Source organism: Macaca mulatta, chromosome 4, assembly GCF_049350105.2.
Source record: "Macaca mulatta isolate MMU2019108-1 chromosome 4, T2T-MMU8v2.0, whole genome shotgun sequence".
In the NCBI taxonomy this organism is placed as follows: Eukaryota; Metazoa; Chordata; class Mammalia; order Primates; family Cercopithecidae; genus Macaca; species Macaca mulatta.
Genome location: NC_133409.1, coordinates 40,059,123 through 40,083,810, shown reverse-complemented (window position 1 = coordinate 40,083,810; position 24,688 = coordinate 40,059,123). Strand labels below are relative to the sequence as shown.

General features: G+C 34.5%; 1 protein-coding gene across 2 annotated transcripts in view; it reads left to right on the top strand.

The window, feature by feature from the left end:
• The window catches only part of HBS1L (HBS1 like translational GTPase), a 93,872-nt gene that overhangs the window by 58,138 nt on the left and 11,046 nt on the right, over positions 1-24,688 (top strand). For both annotated transcript variants that reach the window (XM_001099850.5, XM_015137402.3), the window contains 10 exons: positions 1,031-1,290; positions 1,747-1,912; positions 4,850-4,967; positions 11,168-11,314; positions 13,362-13,436; positions 13,990-14,107; positions 14,751-14,819; positions 17,562-17,666; positions 21,161-21,251; positions 21,634-21,742. In XM_001099850.5, the coding sequence (XP_001099850.4) occupies positions 1,031-1,290; positions 1,747-1,912; positions 4,850-4,967; positions 11,168-11,314; positions 13,362-13,436; positions 13,990-14,107; positions 14,751-14,819; positions 17,562-17,666; positions 21,161-21,251; positions 21,634-21,742 (1,258 nt within the window). The remainder of the gene's footprint in view (positions 1-1,030; positions 1,291-1,746; positions 1,913-4,849; positions 4,968-11,167; positions 11,315-13,361; positions 13,437-13,989; positions 14,108-14,750; positions 14,820-17,561; positions 17,667-21,160; positions 21,252-21,633; positions 21,743-24,688) is intronic.

The following is a 24,688-nucleotide window of genomic DNA, read 5'->3' as shown; positions in this document are numbered from 1 at the left end:
GAAAAATAATAGGCAAGAAGAAAATAGATGTGCTTATACATATCCATCATGCTACAATCTTAAGTGATTATTATAAACTGCTTTCTGTATGTAGTTTTTCTCTGTCAGCTCCACATTGAGTTGGATGTAATTGACTTCATTCTTAATAACTTCCAATTTAACCTGCTCTTTGTCCTAATTCTGTTTATCCATAGTTGTTAAAGGAAAGTGAGGCATATCATAGTCTGATTATTAAGTCACATTCCTTATAGCTGTTCACAGAGTAGCACTGGTACTAGATTCTATGTGGAGTGTCAACAAGCTCATGAAGAACTAAGATCAATGTTTACTTTTGTCAACGGAAGAATAAGTTAAGCTGGGCAGCCTTGTTTCTCCTTTATATATCTGAGTTCCTCACCAGATTGTAATCTTTTGGGAGTGGTAGTTGACTTTTTAATTTCTATGTCATTTTCTTTTTGACATCAGTCCCTAGTATATGTTGTAGTTTTTAGTAAATCAAGTGTTTGTTGAATTAATGAATTAAAGCTCCACTGTCAAAAATGTTTATGAACTGTAGTCATTTAGAGATATCTCCCCTAAGGGTAGTGTTTGAGTAAAAAAGATCATAAGTCTATCATGTTGGAAGGATGAGTTGAAGTAAAACTGTATTTTAGTACTAATTCATCTCCAGTAATATATTTGATGCCATTTTGACAAAATATCTCCTTTATAACATTGATTTTGATAGGATGGATTATATGGCCAAGGCTGTGGGCTTAGATTTTGAATTTCAGTTATTTTTCAACATATTTTCTTCTTATCTTCATTTTTGGTACACTGTTTTTCTCATTGGGTCTTCCATGTCTGTATTTTTGTGGTTTGAATCTAGCTACTTATCATTTCCACTTTAACAGACTTTAGCTACTTAGCAGAGATTATTTTTGGTCTGCAGCATAAAGGATTATGAAGAAACAGCTTCTCTGCCCTTCTGACATTATAGGACATCAATAGAGTTGGTTTAAAATACTTTTTTCCTATCTGCCTTCTATAGAGTATCTTCTGAAGAAAATGGTCATAGTTTCCACACACCTCAAAAAGAACGGCCCATTGAAGATGCCATTGCTTCTTCTGATGTTCTTGAGACTGCTTCTAAATCTGCTAATCCACCCCTGACGGTTCAAGCATCAGAAGAGCAGAGTTCAACCCCAGCACCGGTGAAAAAGTCTGGCAAGCTGAGGCAGCAATTAGATGTGAAGGCGGAACTGGAGAAGCGGCAAGGAGGGAAGCAGCTCCTCAACTTGGTGGTCATTGGTAATGCTCTTTGTCCCTCTGGATCATCAGCTAGCCATGCCTTAGCCTGCCCACTGTCTGGTGGCAGCATGGAAACTCTGAGTTTCTCCATGGGTGGAATGGACAGAGAGCGAGGAGGCACAGGGCCTCATAATGCTTTCTAGTCACCTGGGGAGAGATAATGCCAAGTTACCAAAGAGGTCATTACACTTGATTGTGGGATTTTTCGTTTTGTGAACATTTTGAAATCGGCATGTCTTGTTGACAATTTTAATTTCCAGAAATCTGAGAAATTTCCCCCCTTTGTAAAGAGACATGCTGTTTTTTTTCAATTAGGTGTTGTAACTGTCATTTGATAAATATTGGTATTACTGTAAACCACTAACATGAAATATTGAATTACACCTTTATGCAGTGCCTCAATGTGTGAACATCTGGAAATGTACCTGGTATTAATCCTGAATCAATTTTCTTTAGGTCATGTTGATGCTGGGAAAAGTACTCTGATGGGCCATATGCTTTATCTTCTGGGTAATATAAACAAAAGAACTATGCATAAGTATGAACAGGAGTCTAAAAAGGCTGGCAAAGCTTCGTTTGCATATGCATGGGTCTTGGATGAAACTGGCGAAGAAAGGGAAAGGTAGTCACTATATTTCAAAATTTTCAGTTTGAAGTCATACGGTCTTCTAAAATATGTGTGTAATATGTGTTGAATTTGTAAAACATAAATACTTTAGAGATTATTTTTAGAAAATAGCTTTTAAATATCAGGGAAATATTTTGACTTTTTTTGTTGTAATCTACATACTGTTTTTTCTCTTCTGAATTTTATGAAATAGATTAAAAGAATGTTTAAAAGAAACAAAACAAAAGCCATGCAGAAAAAACAGTAAAAATCATAAGCTAATTATTCTATGGGATAAGTTTCAGTTGTCACTTCCCTAAGTATTTGTCAAATTGTCTTGATTTTGAATTAAAATTATGAGTAAGACTTAATTTCATGTCAGCTTACAAAGGAAAGGTAACTGTAGTAAAACCTATTCAGTCTAGAATCTAAATAACCAGCAAATTCAAATTACCAAACAATTCATTTTTATACTGTATATATTATGTTTTTATGAGACAGTCAGCAAACAAGTAATTCTGTAGCTGTAATGCAGTTACTCCTCTGTCTCTGTTACTGTATTGAGTGCTAATTTTGGGGGGATTCTAGTAGGAATATGCAGCTACTCATATACTCTGGCCAAAGAATAGTATTTCTTTTGAAGTCTTTTTAGAGTGACAGTATAGATGGTGTTAGGGTTATTAGGGTGGGAGAGCCAAAGGAGACCTTAATAATTAGTGAAATGGCAGATACATTACTGTATCAAAATAATGACTCTTTACAAACCTGTAAAGTCCTAAATTAACAAGGTGATTAAACTGTGTTCCCCGATGTCTTCAGTCTGATTATTGGAGAATATATCCGGATTTTCATGCCTTTTTAATGGGTATTTTGTTGCAGTCTTGGATAGTCTCCATTATAACATACAAGGTAACACTCTGTAAAGCAGGTCACAGTATTCCTTAGCTTTTCTGATATACCAGAATTTGTATCATAATGGTTTCTCTTTCTTTGTGGGTGTCTTTAGTTCTGGATAGTATCACAGACCTGTTTTCTATCCTAGTAAGAAAAATTAGCTGGACAGTTGCCAATTTTGGAAAACAGTGGAATTATATATATTGCATTATTAGAAGCTTGAATAATTTTCACCTCTCAGTTTAACAAGCACATTATTAAAGTATGTGGCTTTTTAGTTTTCTTTGCATTATCTAATAAGCAGGTAAAGACTTTGAGAACAGTATAATTTAAGTTAGAATGGTTTACTTGAATTTATCTAGTATCTTAGTTGAGCTGGCAAGTGAACTAATAGTCTATTTGATTCCTATAATGGTCAGTCACTTTAGCTTTTTTGACAATACATCTATTGATTGGCTTTCATATTTTTGCTGCTGCCTTTTGCTGCTGCTAGTTCTTTATTGCTCAGCATGATATAAGTTTTAGAATATTTCTTCATTCCATAGATAGCAGATGCTTCCAGGTACATGATGGGAGTTTTAGCTCACCACCATATGTTCCTTAATAGCATTTACAAAGCATAATATGTTGCTTATCCCACCATGTTAAATATTTGTACATCTCCTGTTCTTCTCAGATACTGAAGAACAGAAATTGGTAAGCTGAGTGACATTTCATATCCTTAGGGTTACAAATTGAAATCAGAGCTGGGTCAGCAGAGTATACCCAGGTCAGTCTAGGGAGGATCTCAGAATAATTCTTAGTTCACCATTATTCTGAAGGTGCCTGTCGTCCCTAGACTATTTGGGAATTATTAAAGAGAATTAAGCATCACTTTGGCAAACTAGGATGGCCCATGCTTTCAGATTAAACTCAAATGGCTTGACTAGGGAGATCTACAGTTACTTTATTGCTAGGGCAATCCTATAGTTCATTATTCTAATTGTTGTACTCTTGATAGTAAAAGGGAGTATTATTAGTCCTTCCTTCGGGTGATTTTGGGGCAGACCTAGTTAATTGCCACATGATTTCCCTGTCTAAATTCCTGAGGCCTAGAATGACTGAGTGCCTTTGTAGACCTTCCTTGGGTCCTTCTTTTACAGGTTAAGCATCCCTAATCTGAAAATATGACATTTGAAATGCTCCAAAATCTGAAACTTTTTGAGTGCTGACATGACATCACAAGTGGAACATTCTACATCTGATTTCACGTGACAGGTCACACAAAACGACTAAAAATGTTGCATAAGATTCCCTTCAGGCTACGTGTATAATGTGTATATGAAACATAAAGGAATTTTGTGTTTAGATGTGGCCCCCATCCCCAAGATATCTCATTTTGTATATGCAAATATTCCAAATCCGAAAAAATCTGCCATTTGAAAAGCTTTAGTCCCAAGCATTTCACTAATCTGAATCTACATTTTTGTGGCTGAAAAAAGGCACTGTGTTTGTCTCCAAGAAGAATTAAATGGGATACAAAGCAATCTGCTGTTCATCTATCTGTTTTTAAAAATTAGGCATCTGCTTTGATACCCCGTGTTTTCTAAATATGTAGCATACTAACCAGCCTTGCAAATGTACATTTTATAAGCTCATTTCTATAATTAGTGAAGCATAAGCATAGAACATGAAGAAAATTACCTCTTGGTCGTGGTAATTTTTCATTTATCTTTTCTCATATGCAGTATTTTTCCCCCATTTAGAGTTGTCCCCATGTATCTATCTTTCTTCACAATTTACACTATTTCTTACAAAACAAATAAGGTAATAGGGCATAACTATCATTTTTATTGAGCTCTTACTGTGTCCACCACTTTGTGTTAAAGCCGTAAGGATGCACTTCTCTTATAGCAGAAATTCCAGCCCCGAATGATAATTTAATTATTCAAAAATAATGGTCTATAAATACAATTTCCATTTTTACCTAAGAATGTAGATGGGCATGTAGACTGTTATTAATTTACTCTATAGCACTATTTACATAGTACATTCTAACTATGTTTTGTTTTGTTTAAGGGGAGTAACCATGGATGTTGGTATGACAAAGTTTGAAACCACAACCAAAGTTATTACATTAATGGATGCACCAGGCCATAAGGACTTCATTCCAAATATGATTACAGGAGCAGCCCAGGTAACTGCTGTTTTCTTTACTATAGTGTACTGATTGTACTTTACATAAAATTTCCTGATCCTGAGGTTACAGTTCTAGGATTTTAACTGTTAAAATATTTTAAAATTAAAAATTTTAATCTTTATAAAGCTTGAACAAAAAAAGAGCAATATTGTATTTTTCATGATCTTTTTACCTGTACTTTGTAAAACCTTTTAAAATGTCTCACAAAGAAACAAAATGTATAAATGCTATGAATTTCTTTATCATAAAAGTAATGGTAAAGGACTTGATGAGTATAGTTTCATATTTCCTTTATTGATAAGTTGGCATGAATATTTCAAAATCTGCTTTATATCTTTCAATATATTCAAGTCCTATATCTTTTTAAAGAGCTTATTTATGCAGAAATAATGAAGCTTGGGTATTTTTGCCCAGTGGTTTATTTCCTTTCTTTTTAACATTAAAAAAGCATTGCAATTTGTAAATTACATGATTTTTAATAAGAATGCTGCAAAAAATCAAATATAATTTGCATTCATGCATCCCTTAATGATAAGGATATATTCTGAGAAGTGAGTTGTTAGGCAAGTTCATCATTTGTGAACATATTAGAGTATACTTACACAAATCTGGTTGGTAACATTTTTTATACACCTAGGCTACATGGAACCTATAGCTCCAAAGCTACAAACATGTATAACATATTACTGTATTGAATACTGTAAGCAGTTGTAGCATAGTGGTAAATATTTGTGTATCTAAACTGATCTAAGCATATTATAGAAAAGGTACAGTAAAAATAGGGCATAAAAGATAAAAAATGGAATATCTATGTAGGGCACTTTCCATGAATCGAGCTTGCAGGAATGGAAGTTGCTCTGGGTGATTCAGTGAGTGAGTGGTGAGTGAATGTGTGAAGGCCTAGGATACGACTGTATACTTTACAAACACTGTACACTCAGGTGACACTACATTTATTTAAAAATATGTTTTTCTTTAATAGTAAATTAACCTTAGCTTACTGTAGCTTTTTTTACTTTATAAACTTTTAAATTTTTTTAACTTTCTAACTCTCTTATAATAACACTTAGCTTAAAGCACAAACATGTTGTACAGCTGTACAAAAATAGTTTCTTTCTGTATAGTCTTATTCCATAAGCTTTTAAAAATTATTTATAAATATGAATAATGTTTATAAATAAATTTTTTTTTTTACTTTTTAAACTTTTTTTGGTGAAAAGCAAAGACACAGATATGCACATTAGTCTAGGCCTACACAGGATCAGGATCATCAGTGTCACTGTCTTCCACCTCCACGTCTTGCCCCACTGGAAGGTCTTCAGGGTCAATAAGGTGCATGAAGCTGCCATCTCCTATGATAACAATGCCTTCTTCTGGATACCTCCTGAAGGACCTGCCTGAGGCTGTTTTACAGTTAATTTATTTTTTAATAAATACAAGGAATGTATTTTAAAATAATTATAAAAGTGAAAAATAGTAAGTACATAAACCACTGTCATAGTTATTATAAAGTACTATACATAATTACATATGCTATATTCTTTTATACAGTTGGCAGCACAGTAGATTTGTTTATACCAATATCATCACAGATACATGAGTACTGCATGGTGCTATGACATTTTGGCGACTACGACATCACTAGGCAATGGGAGTTTTTCAGCTCCATTATAATCTTACAGGACCACCATCGTATATGCGGTCCATGGTTGACCAAAACGTCATTATGCTGTGCATCACCGTAACTTTAAATGATTAAAGCAATGAAAATAGCACTGCATATATAGGACATTCATTTCTTTCATAATGGATGCTTACTGGAAAACATGAAGAGTTAAAATAACTTGACTCTGTTACATGGCAAAAGCGTGACTTCAAGCAATTAACCATTTTCTGGGATCTACTCATTAAAAGGTTAATTTTTTGAGACAGGGTTTCACTCTGTAGCCCAGACTGGAGTGCAGTGGCACAATCACCAGTCACTGCATCCACAACCTCCTAGGCTCAAGGGATCCTCTCACCCCAGCCTCCTGAGTAGCTGGGACTGCAGGCATGTGCCACCATGCCTGGCTAATTTTTAAATTTTTTGTAGAGATGGGATCTCACTGTATTGCCCATGCTAGTCTTGAAATCCTGGGCTCAGCATTCCTCCCGCCTCAGCCTCCCAAAGTGTTGGGATTACAGGCGTGAGCCACTGTGCCTAGCCAAAAAGAGAATTTTAATATGAAGATTTGTCAACCATAGAGGATATTGTATGAATACATTATAACATATTTGAAGATAAATAAGAAATTTTTGGTTCCATTTTAGAAAGTTGATATGTAATTTTAGAATATTAATTCAAGATTCATGGGCTGAATGTGATAAAAGATTGAAATAAAGTAATTATGACTATTAATTGAGTATCTAATATGGGTCAAATACTGTATTAGGTATTATATGCATTTAGTTTAATATAGTCTTTATAACAACTCTAAGAAGTGTATATTATCACCATTTTAAATTAGTATACAATCATCCCTCCATATGCATGGGTTCTGCATTTATGGATTCAGTCAACTGTGGATTGAAAGTATTTGGGGGGGAAAAATTCCACAAAATTCCAAAAAGCAAAATTTGAATTTGCCGCACGCTGAGTACTGTGTTGAATCCATGCAAATGAAATGATGTTTAGGCATTGTATTAGGTATTACACATAATCTAGAGGTAATTTAAAATGTGTGAGAGGAAGTGTGTAGGCTGTATGCAAAGGCTATCCTGTTTTGTAAAAGGGACTTAAGCATTCATAGATTTTGGTATCCACAGGGGTTGGGAGGTCTGGAACCAATCCCTCACTGATACTGTGGGAAACTGTAGTTTTCATTGCATTTACCAAAGAATACAATATAGTTTTGATTTCTCCTTATATGTGTATATGTATGTGTGTGTGTATGTCTGTGAGTCTTTTTCTTTTTTTTTCATTGATTACTTACTGAATCCTGGCTGTGTAGCAAGCACTGAGGTAGCAGTGTGGGCATACAATGCCTACAAAGCACTGATAGTTTAGTGAGTGAGACAAACACCGGAACAAGCAGTTATAGTAAAAATGCTTTTGAATTCTAGAACCTTAGAGTGCATAGTTATTATAAAGATCGTTTATTCCAGACCCAGGGATGGAGGCTAACACCCGTAATCCCAGCACTTTGGGAGGCTGAAGTGGGCACATCACTTGAACCCAGGAGTTCAAGACCAGCCTGGGCAACATGGCGAAACCCTGTCTCTACTAAAAATACAAAAAATTACCTGGGTGTGGTGGCAGGTGCCTATAGCCTCACTTACTCAGGAAGCTGAAGTGGGAGAATCACCTGAGCTCAGGAAGTTGAGGCTGCAGTGAGCCATGAGGGAAGGGAGTAAGACCCTGCCTCAAAAACCAAAAATCATTTATTCCAAACTCTTTATGGAATTATGGTGGGAAAGGATTTTAGAGATCATCTAATTGAATTCCATTATGTAACAAATAAATAAAGAGACTCAAAGATGTTAAGTAACTTGCCGAGTGTGCAAAATATTGCAGTGGGCTTTGGGGACACAAAGAAGCATACGAGGCATGCTGCCTCACCTCAGGGAAATCACAGTGTAGAAGACGACACGTGAAGATGAAAGGCTAACAGTTGCACTCCAAGAACAGAGAAGATACGCGTTGTGGAGAGAGATCACTTTATTCTGCTTGATCATCAAAGGCTTCCTTGAGAATGCATAGTAGGCATTTGGACTCCCAAAGGCAAGAGCTGCTGCCTAGAAATAATATTAATAGAGAAATTGCCCAGAAATGTTTTGGAGATGGTAATAGGAAGATTAGATAGAACATTTGTGGCCTTATGTATCTTAATACCAATTCAATGAATTTTACATTTTAACCTAAGAAGGTAAATATAATTTTACAGTTATTATGAAAACCTAATGAGAAAAAGATTGTCAATTACTGAGCCTAGGACTTGGAAGTTCAGGTATGGATGTTCTATATAAACTATATTTACTCCCTAGTGTTTCTATGAAGTAAGTAAGTTGATAATGCAGAGAGGCTAGACAACTTGCCTGAGGTGTGGAGAACGGTTATTGACTACAAGCATGCGTGAAAGAGCCAATTTTCAAATTGATTGTTTCAGTGTATGCTTATTCTTATCTAAGAATCCTTGATCAAAAGAACTGTATCTCATTGAGGAAATAAGTGTTCAGCTTTATAAAATATGAAGGATTGGAAGTGAAGATGGCACTTAAGAGTAGAGACAAAGCAAGAGTATTTACGTACGAGTAAAAGGAAGCAGGAATAGTGTAAATTATCCCACCAGACAAAGTATATGGATGGTACTTCAATTTAAATTGTAATGTTCTATTGTGAGAAAATATCTGAGACATTCCTGACATATTTTATGACCATTTATTTTCCATTATGGTGAGGATTATATATGATATCTGAAATTCTTTAAAAACTGGAGAGCACAGAAATAAAGGGGTCGTTGGGGAAGCAACAAAGAAACAAGCTGTTGTGGACTCTGTTCTGACCAGAAAGCGGGAGAACTCAATAATGTGGATGGAATATAAGAGGACCCTAGAGAGAAAGTGATTATTGTGTAACAGTCCAAGATAGCTAAAGAGGGGAAGGGGAATGCCAGGTGTAGTCTTTGTTTCCTAGATTTCAGAAAAGTGGATTTCTGTGACAAACAGGTATGCATACAAAGCACAAGCTGTAAAAGAGAAAATAAAAGTGTTCTTTAAAAAATGCCCCTACAGTGCATTGACAGAAATAATTGATTAGAATGAAAAGGGGGAACGTCTGTGGTTGCTCAGACTGTCTATTGCACATTTTAAAAGGCTGTACCCACATGATGCAAGCGGCATCAACACAAAAGAATAGTGGGAACCTGTAACGTTAGTTTCCATAAGGCTAACAAAGAAACTGAGCTAAGCTAAGGTTAGCTTTCTTCTTGTGTGGGGTGTGTAATTTGAGTCTGAAAGAAATGTCTTTCTATCTGATTCACAAGATGGTCCACACAGGTTAGAAAACTTTGTTATGCAAGGCTTTTTTTCAATAGCTGTAGAGGATGAATATGCTGCTTTTTGATAATTCATATATTTGTTATTTTTCTTCATTATAAACAATACTCTGATGAATATCTTTGTAGATCTATAATTATTTCTCTGGGATAAATTCCTAGAGGTGGAATTGATGGGAAGTAAAATATGTATAATTTTTAAGTTCTTGATACTTTTCGTGAAAATACCCCCTGGAAGGTGGTGTACCTACAGTCCCGTAAGCAATATTTGAGAATGCGCTTCTCACTGCACCCTTGCCTACAGCAAATAATTTTGTCTTTTAAATCTTTAACAATGTGATTTGTAAAAATGGGAGAGGGGGAATATGTCAATGTGTTTTTATTTTACTTTTTAAAACTTTTGGTTTCTACTGAATTTGAATTTTTTTCATGTTTGTTGACCATTTATATTTCTTTAGCAAATAGCTTGCTTGTATCCTTTAAAGCTATGTCTTCTTTTTTGTTTTTTTTTGTAAAGACTCTATAGAGATTATAACTTTTACCTTATGTGTTACTAATGTTTGTCCCTCCCTGTTTACTGCTTTTTGTTTTTTTGAGACGGAGTATTGTTCTGTCGAGTAGGCTGGAGTGCAGTGGTGCGATCTCAGCTCACTGCAACCTCTGCCTCTCAGGTCAAGTGATTCTGATACCTCAGCCTCCCAAGTAGCTGGGACTACAGGTGTGCACCACCACACCTGGCTAATTTTTGTTTTTGTTGCAGAGATGGGGTTTCACCATATTGGCCAGGCTGGTCTTGAACTCGTGACCTCAGGTGATATGCCTGCCTTGAGCTCCCAAAGTGCTGGGATTACAGGCATGAGCCACTGTGCCTGGTTGCTGTTTATTTATGTTTTAATTTTGTTTATATTTTTCCTCCTTTGCTTAGATATTTTAATTGTTATATAATCAAATATGGCCATTTTTTCTTGGTCTTTATGTCATTATTTTTGGTGACTTTTATTTAAAATTTTAATCCATTTTTGGGAGTCTTTTGTTTGATTTGTTTTGATGGGGGTAGTTAGGGTCTTCCTTTAAAAATTTGACAACATAATTAATTGAATAATCTGTCCTTTGAATTAAAATGCTGAAACATTTTTTCTGGTTTCAATTATTTTTCTTCTTTAGGCGGATGTAGCTGTTTTAGTTGTAGATGCCAGCAGGGGAGAGTTTGAAGCTGGATTTGAGACTGGAGGACAAACACGAGAGCATGGACTCTTGGTCCGTTCTCTGGGAGTGACGCAGCTTGCTGTTGCAGTTAATAAAATGGATCAGGTATTTAAAGGCTTTGTGAAGATTTGTTTAAGATGCTAATTAAGATGTTATTCTGCTCATATAGATGACCTCAGATGTCACTAGTGTTTATTTTATTAGTCAGTTGCCATGTTTTAAAAAATAAATTCTCTGCTCTCATCTTAAAAGAGGTGCTAGTAATTTTTAAGCAAGAACATCTTATTTTCAAAATTAATTTTTAAAACCTAAAAATTGTTTTAAATTATAAAATAATAGATGTTTATTATAGCAGAATGAAAGTATAAAAATCAGAAATAAACCTGTATTTCCAATTCTCCTTCCCACCCAGAAACTTATAATATTTCATTTTGTATATTCATGCAATTTATTTTTATAGATAAGAATCTTTTTATTTACAAAATTGGGTTATCTGTTTTATCATCTTCTTTTTAAAAAAAGATAATTTTCTTGTCTTGTACATGTTTCCAAGTAATTAATAATCCTTAGATAAAGAGGGTATTGTTTTTATGATTGAATTCTAGTCTATTTTAAAGATATAATTTATTAAACATTTACTTTTGAACATTTCCTGCATATGTATTTAGAAATGGTTCATTCCATGGAAATTTCTGGGCTTAAGGGAATATACCTTTTAAGACTTGCTGAACATGATTAAAATGCCTTTGAGCAAAATTCTGGTTATTTACTTCTGGCACATATGGTGTATTTACTTTTCTAAACTCTTATCACCACTGCTGTTATTACAAAATTGTTTTCCCAATTTATGTATAAAACATGATTCCTCTTTTTTAAAACATTTACTGTTCTGTGAATGTTTGCATTTAAATATGTTTTGTTGATTAACAATTTGTTTTTTCTTTTGGGAATTATTTATATAATTTCCTCATTTATATAACTATTTTTTTCTTATCGGTTTGTAAACATACTTTATTTATTAAAGTTATTACCCCTCCATCCTCTCTTAGATATCTTTTCCAATTTGTTATTTTACTTTTTGTTTATGGTATGTTTTGGACATATACTCGAACTTATAAATAGTTCCTTTTGACTTCTATCTTTATGCCTAGGTATTTTCTTTTTCTTTTTCTTTTCTTTTTTTTTTTTTTTTTTGAGATGGGGGTCTCACTCTGTTGCCCAGGCTGGAGTGCTGTGGTGCCATTATAGCTTACTGCAGCCTCAATTCCTGGGCTCAAGCAGTCCTCCCATGTCAGTCTCCCTAGTAGCTGGGTCTACAGGTGTGTGCCCCATGCCTTGCTAATTTTTAATTTTTTGGAGCAATAGTATCCCACTGTGTTGCCCAGGCTAGACTGGAACTCCTGACCTCAAGCTATCCTCCTGCCTCAGCCTCTCAGAGTGCTAGGATTATAGGTGTGGGTCACTGCACCCAGCCTGCTTAGGTATTTTGTTACCCTGGGATCTGATTCACCCACATTTGCTATTAGTTCCTTTATGGTATCATTATTACATGTACTTTTAATTTTTTCCCAGCATTTGACCATGAAAAATTTCACTATAAAGAAAAGCAAAAAAAATTTTACAATAAACATCCATATTATACCCACTTGTTAAGATTCTGCCTCATACTTGATCACATATTGGTTTCTCTATCTACTTCTTTATCTATCCATTAATCCATTTCTTTGGCATGCATTTCCATGTAAGTTGCAGACCCCTAAATACTGCAGTGGCATGTCATTATCCAGAGTTCATATTACGTATACTTTTTTAGTCTATTTGGCTTGAGGGGAGTGCTGATTATTTTATTTTGTTCTAACAGTTGGTCCAAGCAAAAGTGAGTAAAATACTCACTTTTTCCCCCCAAATTTGAAATCACTTTTAGCATATATAGAAAATTCTAAATGTACTAGAGACTATTTCTAGGCTTTCTGTTTTAGGAACAGTTACTTTTAGATCATATTACTAGCAAGGTTTGATATTCTGTGTTTTGATTTTAATAGATTTTATATTTATATTTGATATAGTCTTGATTATATTTCATTGCAGAAATTTAAATTTTATGTATCATGTTCTGAAGCATAGTTTTAAAAATAAATTGGATCTTTATCAGGTTAATTGGCAACAAGAAAGATTTCAAGAGATTACTGGAAAACTTGGGCACTTTCTTAAGCAAGCAGGTTTTAAGGTAAGATCATTTCAGATTTATTTGTTATTACTTTCCTTAAGTCATCTTACTGATATGAGAGGAAAAACTAATACTTTGATATTCTTATTAAATTTGTTTAATTCTCTTTGCTTTATTTTCTCTTGAGTATCATGTATATAATATATTCTTTGGATTATTTCACCTTAGAAAATTGCATATGTTTAATATTTGGGTTGGTTTTTATGTAAGCAAAATACTTTTACCCTACTTATTAAATTAGATGGTATACGTTTAGGGAGGTCATAGAGGAATGTGGAAACTGATAGGGAGGAATTTGTCCAGCAAGCATCTGTAATATGCCTTTGTTACCAAATGCTTGAATATTTTGGAATAAATTTGCAAGTTTTCCACAATCAAAAAGGTTGAAAATTAATTGGATCAGATGACTTTGGGGCTGTAGTTCTATGATTTCTATTACCTTTTAAAAAGTACATTGTTGCTTTTGCAAACTTGGTGCAGTTATGGTAATGGTGAATCTTTTAACGTTTTAAAAAATGTTGTATTAAGTTTCTTAAGTCATTCTTTTTAATAGGAGAGTGATGTAGCTTTTATTCCTACAAGTGGTCTCAGTGGTGAAAATCTAATCACAAGATCTCAGTCAAGTGAACTCACAAAATGGTATAAAGGACTATGTTTATTAGAACAAATTGGTAAGTATGCTGCCATTCTAGCTTTAATGCATTATAAACTTGGTATTATTATTTAGAGTTCTTTCTGGGAGATAGTGAAAAAGCATAGGATTTGTAGTCAGAGGAACTAAGTTGCCTGTTTTGTCATCATGTGCAATACTTAACCTATCTAGTGTTCAGTTTTCCTCAGTTAATGAGCCTAGTGCCTGGTTTACATATCTATAGACTTGTTAAAATTAAATGAGATTAACATTCATTTTATAAACTACAAACTATTACTTGGTTGAATATCCCTTATCTGAAATGCTTGGGACCCAAAGTGTTTGGGATTTTAATTTTTTTGGGGGGTGGATTTTGGAATATTTACATTATACTTACCAGTTGAGCAGCCCAAATTCAAAAATCTGAAATCCAAAATGCTCCAATGAGCATTTCCTTAGAGCATTATATCAGCGCTCAAAAAGTTTCAGATTTTGGGGCATTTCAGATTTCAGAATTTCAGATTTGGGATGCTCAACGTGTATATTAGTGACAGTTAATTTGCTATTAGTAATTACAAAAAGTAGTTACTTTCTAGGAGAAGTGGGATTATAATGAGTTTATTGAAGTGAGTCAGACATTTAATTTTAAATTAAACCTTGCCTTTTGCAATTTTTTTTTCCAGATTCCTTTAAGCCTCCCCAGCGATCTATTGACAAGCCTTTTAGATTATGTGTGTCTGATGTTTTCAAAGGTAAGTGCTACCTCTGCAGTGCTGCTTCAGTATAGCCCCCTTTTCCCCATTCCCTCCTAACCTTCTTTCCTGGACTAAGTTATGACAGTATATTGCCTTCAGAGTCTCTCTTCTCCATGCCCAAGTATGGATCATTGCCAGATTAATCTTAAAATGCACAGTTTTAGTCACTTAGCTTTAGTTTACTCACCATTTCTCATCTTTCAAGCATAAGAAAACCTTGCCTTTTGTCTTTCTAACTTTATAGTTTTTTTTTTTCCTTCCATTAGATTCCTTTAGTTTTGAAATCCTTCAACCAAACTGGATTGTTTATTGTTTCTTAACCAGACAGGATGTGTTTATTGCCACATGTCTACCCATACTTCCCTGTTGTATTGTTCTTTCTCTTTACTTGCCCATTTCCTATCCATCTGTAGCAGTCTGGGTCCAGTTAGGAGTTAGATACTACACATAGGTGAAATGGGAAATGTAATATAAAGAATTATTAACTATGATAACAATGCAACTAAAAGATATACAGAAACTTTATAGGTAGGCCTGAGGAAGGACCAACATAAAAGAGGTTCAGAGCTTGCTGGAAGAGATGATATATTAAATACCTAAGAATATAACTAACTTAATATGGGCAATATCCCGTATAGAAGACTATAAAATGGAAATACAATTTAAAAACTCAATAAATAAAAGGATGTAAGATTTATTATTAGAATAATAAAAACTGTAAGGGTGTCATTTGTCCTCCTAATCTCCATTGTCACAGAGCCGGCAATGCAGAGTGAATCTGGAACTGAGCAGCAGTAAATTGATAACCGGCGTGCTTACCTGCCCACATGCCCTGATGTGTTCCCTCTGTACTCTCTGTACCCTCTGTCATTGTGCTTTCATGCAGCGTTATAATTTTTTCTATGCTGTCTGTTTATCCCACTTAGATTATGAACTCCTTGAAGGCAAGTACTGTCTCTTCTTTATCTATATCTGCAGCCCTAACCCAGTACCTGGCACATAATACATTTAATATATGAATAAAAAAATGAATGAATGAAGGTGCTTTGAAAAAATCATGCAATGAAATTGAAATTTATCATTATCATTATTAGCTTCCAGTGTTCTAGTAATAGAGGAAATATGCTAATAGTTTCCAAGATGCCCATTGTTTGTCAAGAATACAAGAGGTGGTTACTTTTCTTTGATTAACAGTGTTTACTGACTGTACTTTCTCACCTCCTGTTCCCCTTTCAGGCTGCTTCCTGGCTTCCGCCTACGCTGCTCTCCTGAGTGTGTTCCTCCTGAGGTCATGAAATGACCTCTTGGTTGCCAAAGTCAATATACACTTTCAATTCTATCTTACTTGAATTTGGCATTGGTTCTGATGCTGGTAGCCACATCCACCTTGAAACTCCTCCCTTGGTTTCTGTGACCTGCTTTCTCCTGTTAACCTGTCTGTTTCTCTGACCGCTCTATATCTTCTCTGTGGGCTCCTCATTCTCTGTCTCTTAAACAGTGTTCTGCTATGCCTCAGACCTCTTCTTACTCTGCAAGTCCTTTCGAACTGACATCCATGAGTTTCTCTACCTACTGCATCTTGATGCTTCCCAAATCTGTATCTCCAACCCAAACCTTTTCACTCATTCTCCACTCACTTGTCTAAGCACTACTGGACATCTGTCCTGGGAGAGTGTTCTTTTAGGGTTACCATTCTTATGGAATGTGGTGTGATTGGTCCCCCGTGGAATGCAACTTTTGCATGTGTATGTCTCATAGACACTTCAGATTTACCAAGCCTAAAATGGATCTTGTCCTTAGTTTCATATCTCACAGTTAATGCATCATCATCTCAGATTTTCCCCTGTCTGTCATTAGTCTTCACTTTCCTTACCACTCCAAACTCGTTATTCTTTATTCCCGAATTCTTGAGTTTATTCCCTTTCTGTAGTAAGTTTGTGCATTTGTATTAGCCTCTACTCTAAGACAGAAATACCATCACCTTACTTCTCCGGTCACAGTATTTACTGGCTTCTTATTACTTAACTGCAGGATGAAATTTAAACCCTAAGCGTGATTTATGAGACCCCTTTATTATTTCTCCCTTGCCTATCTCTGTTGCCTGCTGTCTTGCCTTTTCTTCATTATTCTATATGGCCCCATAGCCCCAACAAGTGACACATGGCTCTTAGCCCATCCCACACTTGGTTATGCCTTTGCACACACAGTTTCCTGGGCAGCAGTGTCTTCCTTTTTCTCCCTACCCATGCATACAAGTTACCTAATAAACACTTACTCCTTCTTCAGAGTGCCCTGATGTCTATTCTCACCATCATGGATTCTTTGGTGCACCTTTCTGTTTCTATTGTATATTTTAAATATCATTTGTCTCAGGACAATGTAATTGTTTTCATCTTTCTCTTCACTAGTATATCTTTATGGGCAGGGACTTACATTTTTATTTTTTTTATCCCCAGAGTTTAGTATAATGTCTGGCACTCAAATATTTATTATTTATCAATGAATATTTGAGAAAGGAATGAACCTTTTTTTTTGTAATATAAGTCTTATTTGCAAAAAAAAAAAAAGTAAAGTGTGGTATGACATACTTAGTGGAGATGTTAATTCTGAAATGACTATTATTTAATGTCCATTGAACGGCTAGTTTTATATGACTACTTGGGAACTAAGTATAGTTAACAGTATTAATCATCAGATAACATTGCTGTATGAATCGTAAGATTTTGGTATGTTTTGCAGATCAAGGATCTGGATTTTGCATAACTGGTAAAATTGAAGCTGGTTATATCCAAACTGGTGACCGACTACAGGCAATGCCTCCTAATGAAACTTGTACCGTAAAAGGTATTTATCTACAAGATGCTTTTGCTAAACAGGCCTTAAGTTGAGACAGCAGATTTTTAAAAAGTAGTTTAGTTACAACTCCAAAGTAAGTAACCTCTTACTGAAATTGTAACTGACTGTCAAAATGATACTGACTGTTGAAGATTAAAATGTGAAAACATTAAACGATTTTTTTCTGTTGTGACTGTGTCTATATATATATACATGTAACATTCTAACTGTGGTAGCATTCTGTTTTTGACACTGATTTGAGAAGCCTGGTTAGGATTTAACCAGATATGTATAGATACCTAACAGATATATTTGGAATAATATTCTGCGGCAGAAATTAGATCTAGTCCCAGCCTGACCCTAACTAGTCAATGGCAAAGCAGCCTTCTATAGTCTGTTACTTTGAAATGTATGTTTCAGAAAACTATAAATTAACAACTTCAATCATGTTTATGCCAAAAATGTAGGTATATTTTATACGAAGATATAAGTAAGATTCAAATGGAAAAAAAACCCAATGTTGAAAAGAGAAATTAAACTAGTTTAAATTACCAGTCACTGTTTCTGCATATAGATCTAATATTTTTTTCGTAATGGCTGATAATTATTTTTGTCTTCTAATACATCTAATACATACATATATATTTATGTATATGTATACGTGTTATATGTTACATGTACATGTGTGTTATTTTCCAAATTTTGACTAAAACTTTCTAATTCTATACCTCTTTTATTCTGGCTTCCAACTTTAAGCCTCTGATTTCTGAAGATCTGTTTTATACTATAAAATAATATTATTTGTAACCACTTTAAGCTGAAGTATAACCTATTGAAAATGTAAAAATTTTTTAGATTTTAGTATTTTTTTCTCTGTTACTCTTAATTTATAGTTTACATTTACCTGACTACTTTATAAATTTGAATGTATGTTTTTCTTGAATTAATATGCTCTCTTTAAAAGAAGATTTCTTGAAAAGTTTAAGAAATTAGTATCTATTGAAGTTACATGGTTTAAACTATATTTAAAGATGAGTAAGGGAACGAAAACCAGTTATTTCCATTTGAACTTTTTATTTCTGCCCACTAGGGATCATGAAATTTCTGTTTTGATAAAAAGTAATATGCACTTTAAAAACAGTGTCATTTTCTATAGATCTGTTCATTGTGTGCAAGTATAGGTGTCTGCTTTTGCTTTTTAAAGTGATTAGAGCTATAATACTTTTGAAACACTATTTTTTTGGTATGTTAATGATCTTTTTTGTGAACAAGAATTTTTTTATGATTAAGAGCCATAAATTAAAACCATGATCCTAAAGTTATCACAGACCTTGAGATTGGCTCCCTTGTAATCTCTAAAATCCTTAGTCACCTCTGAAAGTCTCACATTCTTTACCCCCGTCTTCTCTATACTTTCCACATGTAAACTCTAAAGTATTGTCTTTAATCAGTGTTTGTTAAGAAAGAAGTCTTTTTTTTTTTTTTTTTTTTTTTTTTGAGACAGAGTCTCGCTTAGTCGCCCAGGCTGGAGTGCAATGGCGCAATCTCGGCTCACTGCAAGCTCCGCCTCCCGGGTTCACGCCATTCTCCTGCCTCAGCCTCCCGAGTAGCTGGGACTACAGGCGCCTGCCGCCTCGCCCGGCTAATTTTTTGCATTTTTAGTAGAGACGAGGTTTCACCGTGTTAGCCAGGATGGTCTCGATCTCCTGACCTCGTGATCCGCCCGCCTCGGCCTCCCAAAGTGCTGGGATTACAGGCGTGAGCCACCGCGCCCGGCCAAGAAAGAAGTCTTATCAGAAGCCCCAGGGAAGAACCACCCTACTCCTTAAGAGCCAGACTTTTAACTTAACGGAGAGATTCTCAGTCCTCGATTTCTAACCTTACTGCTTTTGCTTGGTTTACTTGATTCTTGAATGCACTGTTCTGTCTCAACATTTTTGGGTACTACTGTGGCTCTCTAACCAGTACTGTCCCAAAAGAAACACTTGACTGAATCTACTACCAACAAATAGAAATTCTAAATTACTTTTTAACATATCAGGCTCATGGAGTATTAAAAAAGGGCTTCTTTTTGTAATGTTTGTCCAGTGAGAAAAGTTTTTTGATAAATGTCGTATGTGAAACGGTGTAACATCATTGAGGGGAAGAAGAACCAGATAATATAGTTACCTTTGGAAAATTTTATACTGTTAATTGAACTTGTAGTGTGAAACCTCTACAAATTTTTAAGCCAAAGGCAATATCTTTTGTATGTAAATACCTAGCTTCTGTTTTTAATTCCGTATTTCATAGCAAAATTCAGATACAGTCATTCTAAATTTACATTTTAAAGTGAAATCTAAAGTTGATATTTAGCAAACATTCCTTAATACCGTAATTGCTAACATGTTTGGGAGGAAGAATTTCTGATACTTGAAGAAAGTTATGCCTTCTTTTCTCAAGATGAATGCAGATGTGCACATACATGATATTTTGCATAAAACTCTAGATTGTCTCAGAGCTCTTAAAGTTAAATCCTTGAGCTCCCTAAAAGTCAGAAACTCTCCCTGCTGCATAGGAAATGAGTATTTTCAGAAAGATATGGGTGGATTATAATTTACTAAGAACATGTCAACATGTCAATCAAGAACTATCCACAATGGTTGGCCTACACATTCTCTTTGTCAAAAGGCCTACATTCCTATGGAAAGGAACTTAATCCATAAATGGATTCCATAAAATCAGAAAATATGGCATATATTTAAAAAACCTTTGAATAAGATAGCTGAGTATTGCCCTTGGGAACTGCTTTCCCCGACTATCTTCAGGACTATGTCTAGGTAAATAGATGTATATCTCCAGATATATAGCAACACCTAGGATCATTTTTAAATTAAATTTTCTTATCACTATTTCCTTAATATTTTTCTTTTCATATAAGCAATCATTAGTACGCAGATCTCTCTCTGGAAAGAAGTTCTTTTGAGCCAGGAGTAGTTAAGGGGCCTGCTGAGAGGACCATTTGAAATTCTGACTGAGAGTATGTGTCCCATGGGTTACTTGGAAAACAAGGATTACTTGTTTAGGTGGTTGTCTAATTAAAAGCAAAACTCAAGAAAATACTGCTAGACATCTTCTCCAGTCCCATCTTTTATGTCATTATGAGTAACTTGAACTGTGTTTTGTCTGTATCCATTAATATAATAGAAATATTTGAATGGGGCCTGTTTAATGAATATACCAATTGTGTCAATTAGTTTAAAAATCTTGATTAAATAAGCAGAAGTCGGCCTTTTATGGGCAAATACAAGTCACTTTATGTTTAGGGTGGTATTCTAGAAGAGTCAGTTCTAGAGGAAATGTGTTTTCCTCAACGCTCACAGTTACACTTCTTACTCTCAATCCATTCATATTGAAAATGATGAGTAGTGACTGATGAAGCACAAATCAGCCAAACTCTGTTGGTTGTTATGGTTTGATATCGAGGTGTTTCACTGTATGCTTTGGTTCTTACTCATTTCCAGGAATCACTCTGCATGATGAACCTGTTGATTGGGCAGCAGCAGGCGATCATGTTAGTCTTACTTTGGTTGGGATGGATATCATCAAAATCAAGTGAGTGAGAAAATGAGTTTAAGCAACTGTTGTCTTCATATAGGACCTCACCTCTAAACACGTGTATTTTGCAATCTACTAGTTCAGTTTTGAATTTCATTTGACCAAAAATAGACACCTGTGGAAATGTAAGCAAACTTACTTAAAATTTTAATTAATACATGTCAGCAAACATACTTGGCATGTGCTTTGAGTGAAAGCTCTAATGTGTAAAAATGATGTAAGGTTAATAATGGTTTAAAGCCATGTTTTAGCTCAGAAGGGAATATTTAGAAAAAGTCCCTAACTAATTGTTTTACTTTCCTTGTAAATGTTTTTGAGGTCTTTCTATTTGATATAAATTTGTCCCCCAACTACCTTTCCTCTTTTTTTGTTCTTACAGTGTTGGCTGCGTATTTTGTGGCCCCAAAGAACCTATTAAAGCTTGCACTCGCTTCAGAGCCCGAATCCTCATCTTTAATATTGAAATTCCTATCACTAAAGGATTTCCTGTAAGTTCCCAAATGTTTTATTCCTGTATTCAAAGTAATTTTATCCTAAAAGTGATAACTTTCTTTACAAGTGGTGATACTATATTTATTTTCAATTAACATCTTATTACTGTAATCCAGAAAAACTTATGATTAGAAAATCATTTTTATTTTGTTTTTTATTTTGATCCTTGAGCCTGGGGCTTTTTAAAAGGCATTGAGAAGATATTTCATAATAAATAGGATACAAAGTAATGATAATAAAATTTATCCAGGGAAAAATGATAGACACATTTTCACTGTGTTCTAAAGTTTACCTAAGTTTTTTAGGTTGAATCATTCTGGGTTTCCATTTTGTTTAGTATGTCGATTTGCAGTTTTTCTGATAATAAAAGTAATAGATTGTTTAGAAAATTTTTGAAAACACATAAAAATATGGAAAATAAAAATGCCATATATTTGCATAATCCATAAATATGTATTTTTACATGTCAGTGTGTTTTAATGTGAGCATTTTATCCACCCAGTATGTGTATATACTGGTATGTATTGGGTGTATTCTGGGGATCCTAGATAGACAGTAAACTTTAATTGTGCTGAAGCAACACATTCAGACCCTGCATGTTGTAAGGTTGGTTTGCCAGCGTCATTTGAACATATACATTTTATGGGAAGAGAGAGATTTTATACAATAATGTTACCTGCCCTGAAAAGCTGTTACTTGTTAATAGTCTGGATTTTTTGTTTTATGTGTAATTGTTTTGAGATATTTGGGACCATACTCTTATAGTTTGGTACCTTGCTTTTGCCACATGACGGATGACCATTTTCCCATTAGACTTTTTTTTTTTTCTAATTAGCTCATATAGTACAGATTCTGCATGACAGTAAATGTTTCTCAGTGACATTTCTACCATTTGATGCATCTTTGAAATAAAAGTAAGACTTTTTAAAGTTAGCGATAGTGGTGGGTTGGCAATACATTTATTTGGGTCATTTATACTGATACACTTATATTTGAGATAATCATGTACTTTATAATTCTTTGTAATCATTTCTACATTAATTTGATCATGTAAAATTATATTTTAAGGTGCTATTTAGGTACTTTACTTTCATAATTATATTCCATTTCTTCCATACACTAAAAAAGAAATGAAAGCTTTAAAAAAAATTACTATAGTTGAAGATACTTAAATATTCAGAATTCATGTATTGATCATCAAGTAACAACAGGTTAATTGTTGTGAGCGAATGGAACTCATTCATAGAAAGCAGTATGTCCTATGGGGCAAAGGAGAGGTTGGTTACTGCATATTTTTACTCATGCAGTAATAATATTCGCCAATGGAGAGGGAGAGAGGTCAAGAGGTCAGTAGTGACTTTGAATAGTAATATTGTCTACCTGACTACTGTAGTTTCTTAAAAATAAGCACGAATTGCAAGTTTTTCAGTGTTGCTTTAGGAGATTCTACTGGCATACATTGATTCAGAAATACCAGGATCAAATTTGTTTCAGAAAAAATGGTCATATTTTGTCAATCTACTCCCTATGGGAGAAAAACTTCAAAAAAAATTTTTTTAAGCAAACAAAGGTTTCCTAAGCTATTAAAATTTTACTATTTAGGGACTAATACCATAATACTACATAAATGTATTTAAATTTCCCCTATTTTATTTCAGTAGCTTTTGGGGAACAAGTGATTTTTTCCTTTGTTTTTTATTTATTTGTCAATTTTCTTTTGACTTCTTTTTTTTTTTTTTTTACCAACTAGTGGTTTTTGATTACATGGATAAATTGTATAATGGTGAAATCTAAGATTTTAGTGTATCCATCACCCAAGTAGTGTACATTGTACCCAAGATGTAGTTTTTTATCCCTGACCCTCCCCCAAGCCCTACCCGCTACTGAGTCTCCAGTGTCCTCTATACTGTTCTATTTGTCTTTGTGTACCCATAGCTTAGCTCCCACTTTTAAGTAAGCACATATGCTATTTGATTTTTCATTCTTGAGTTACTTCACTTAGAATAATATCCTCCAGCTCTATCCAAGTTGCTGCAAAACACACTATCTCTACCCTTTGTATGGCTGAGTAGTATTCCATGGTGTACATATACATTTCCTCTATCCACTCATTGGTTGATGGGCACTTAGGTTGGTTCCACATTCTTACAACTGTAAATTGTGCTGTGATAAACATGTGCATTCAGGTATCTTTTTGACATAATGACTTATTTTCCTTTGGGTAGATACCCAGTAGTGAGAGCACTAGATCAAATGGTAGATCTACTTTTAGTTCTTTGAGAAATCTCCATACTGTTTTCTTCAGAGGCTATACCAATCCACATTCCTACCAGCAGTGCACAAGTGTTCACTTCTTCATCGCATACATGGCAACATCTATTGTTTTTTGACTTTTTAATAATGGCCATTCTGGCTGGAGTAAGGTGGTATCCCATTGTGGTTTTGATTTGTACTTCCTTGATGATTAATGATGTTGAGCATGTTTTCATATGTTTCTTGGCCATTTGTATGTCTTCTTTTGAGAAGTGTCTCTTCATGTCACTTGCCCATTTCCTGATGTAATTGTTCGGTTTTTTTTTTTCTTGCTGATTTGAGTCTTTTGTAGATTCTGGATACTACCTGTCAGATGCATAGTTTGCAAATATTTTCTTTCATTCTGTGGGTTGTCTGTTTACTATATTCAGGATTTCTTTGCTGTGTACTAGCTCTTTAGCTTAATTAGGTCTTATCTATTTATTTTTATTTCCATTGAATCTGCTTTTGGGGTCTTAGTCATAAATTCTTTATCTAGGTCAATGTCCAGAGGAACCTCTCCCAGGTTTTCCTCCAGAATTTCCATGGTTTCAGGTCCTTGATCCAAGTCCCTCTTGAGTTGACTCTTGCATGTGGTGAGAGATAGGAATGCAGTTTTCATTCTTCCATATGTAGCTATCCAGATTTCC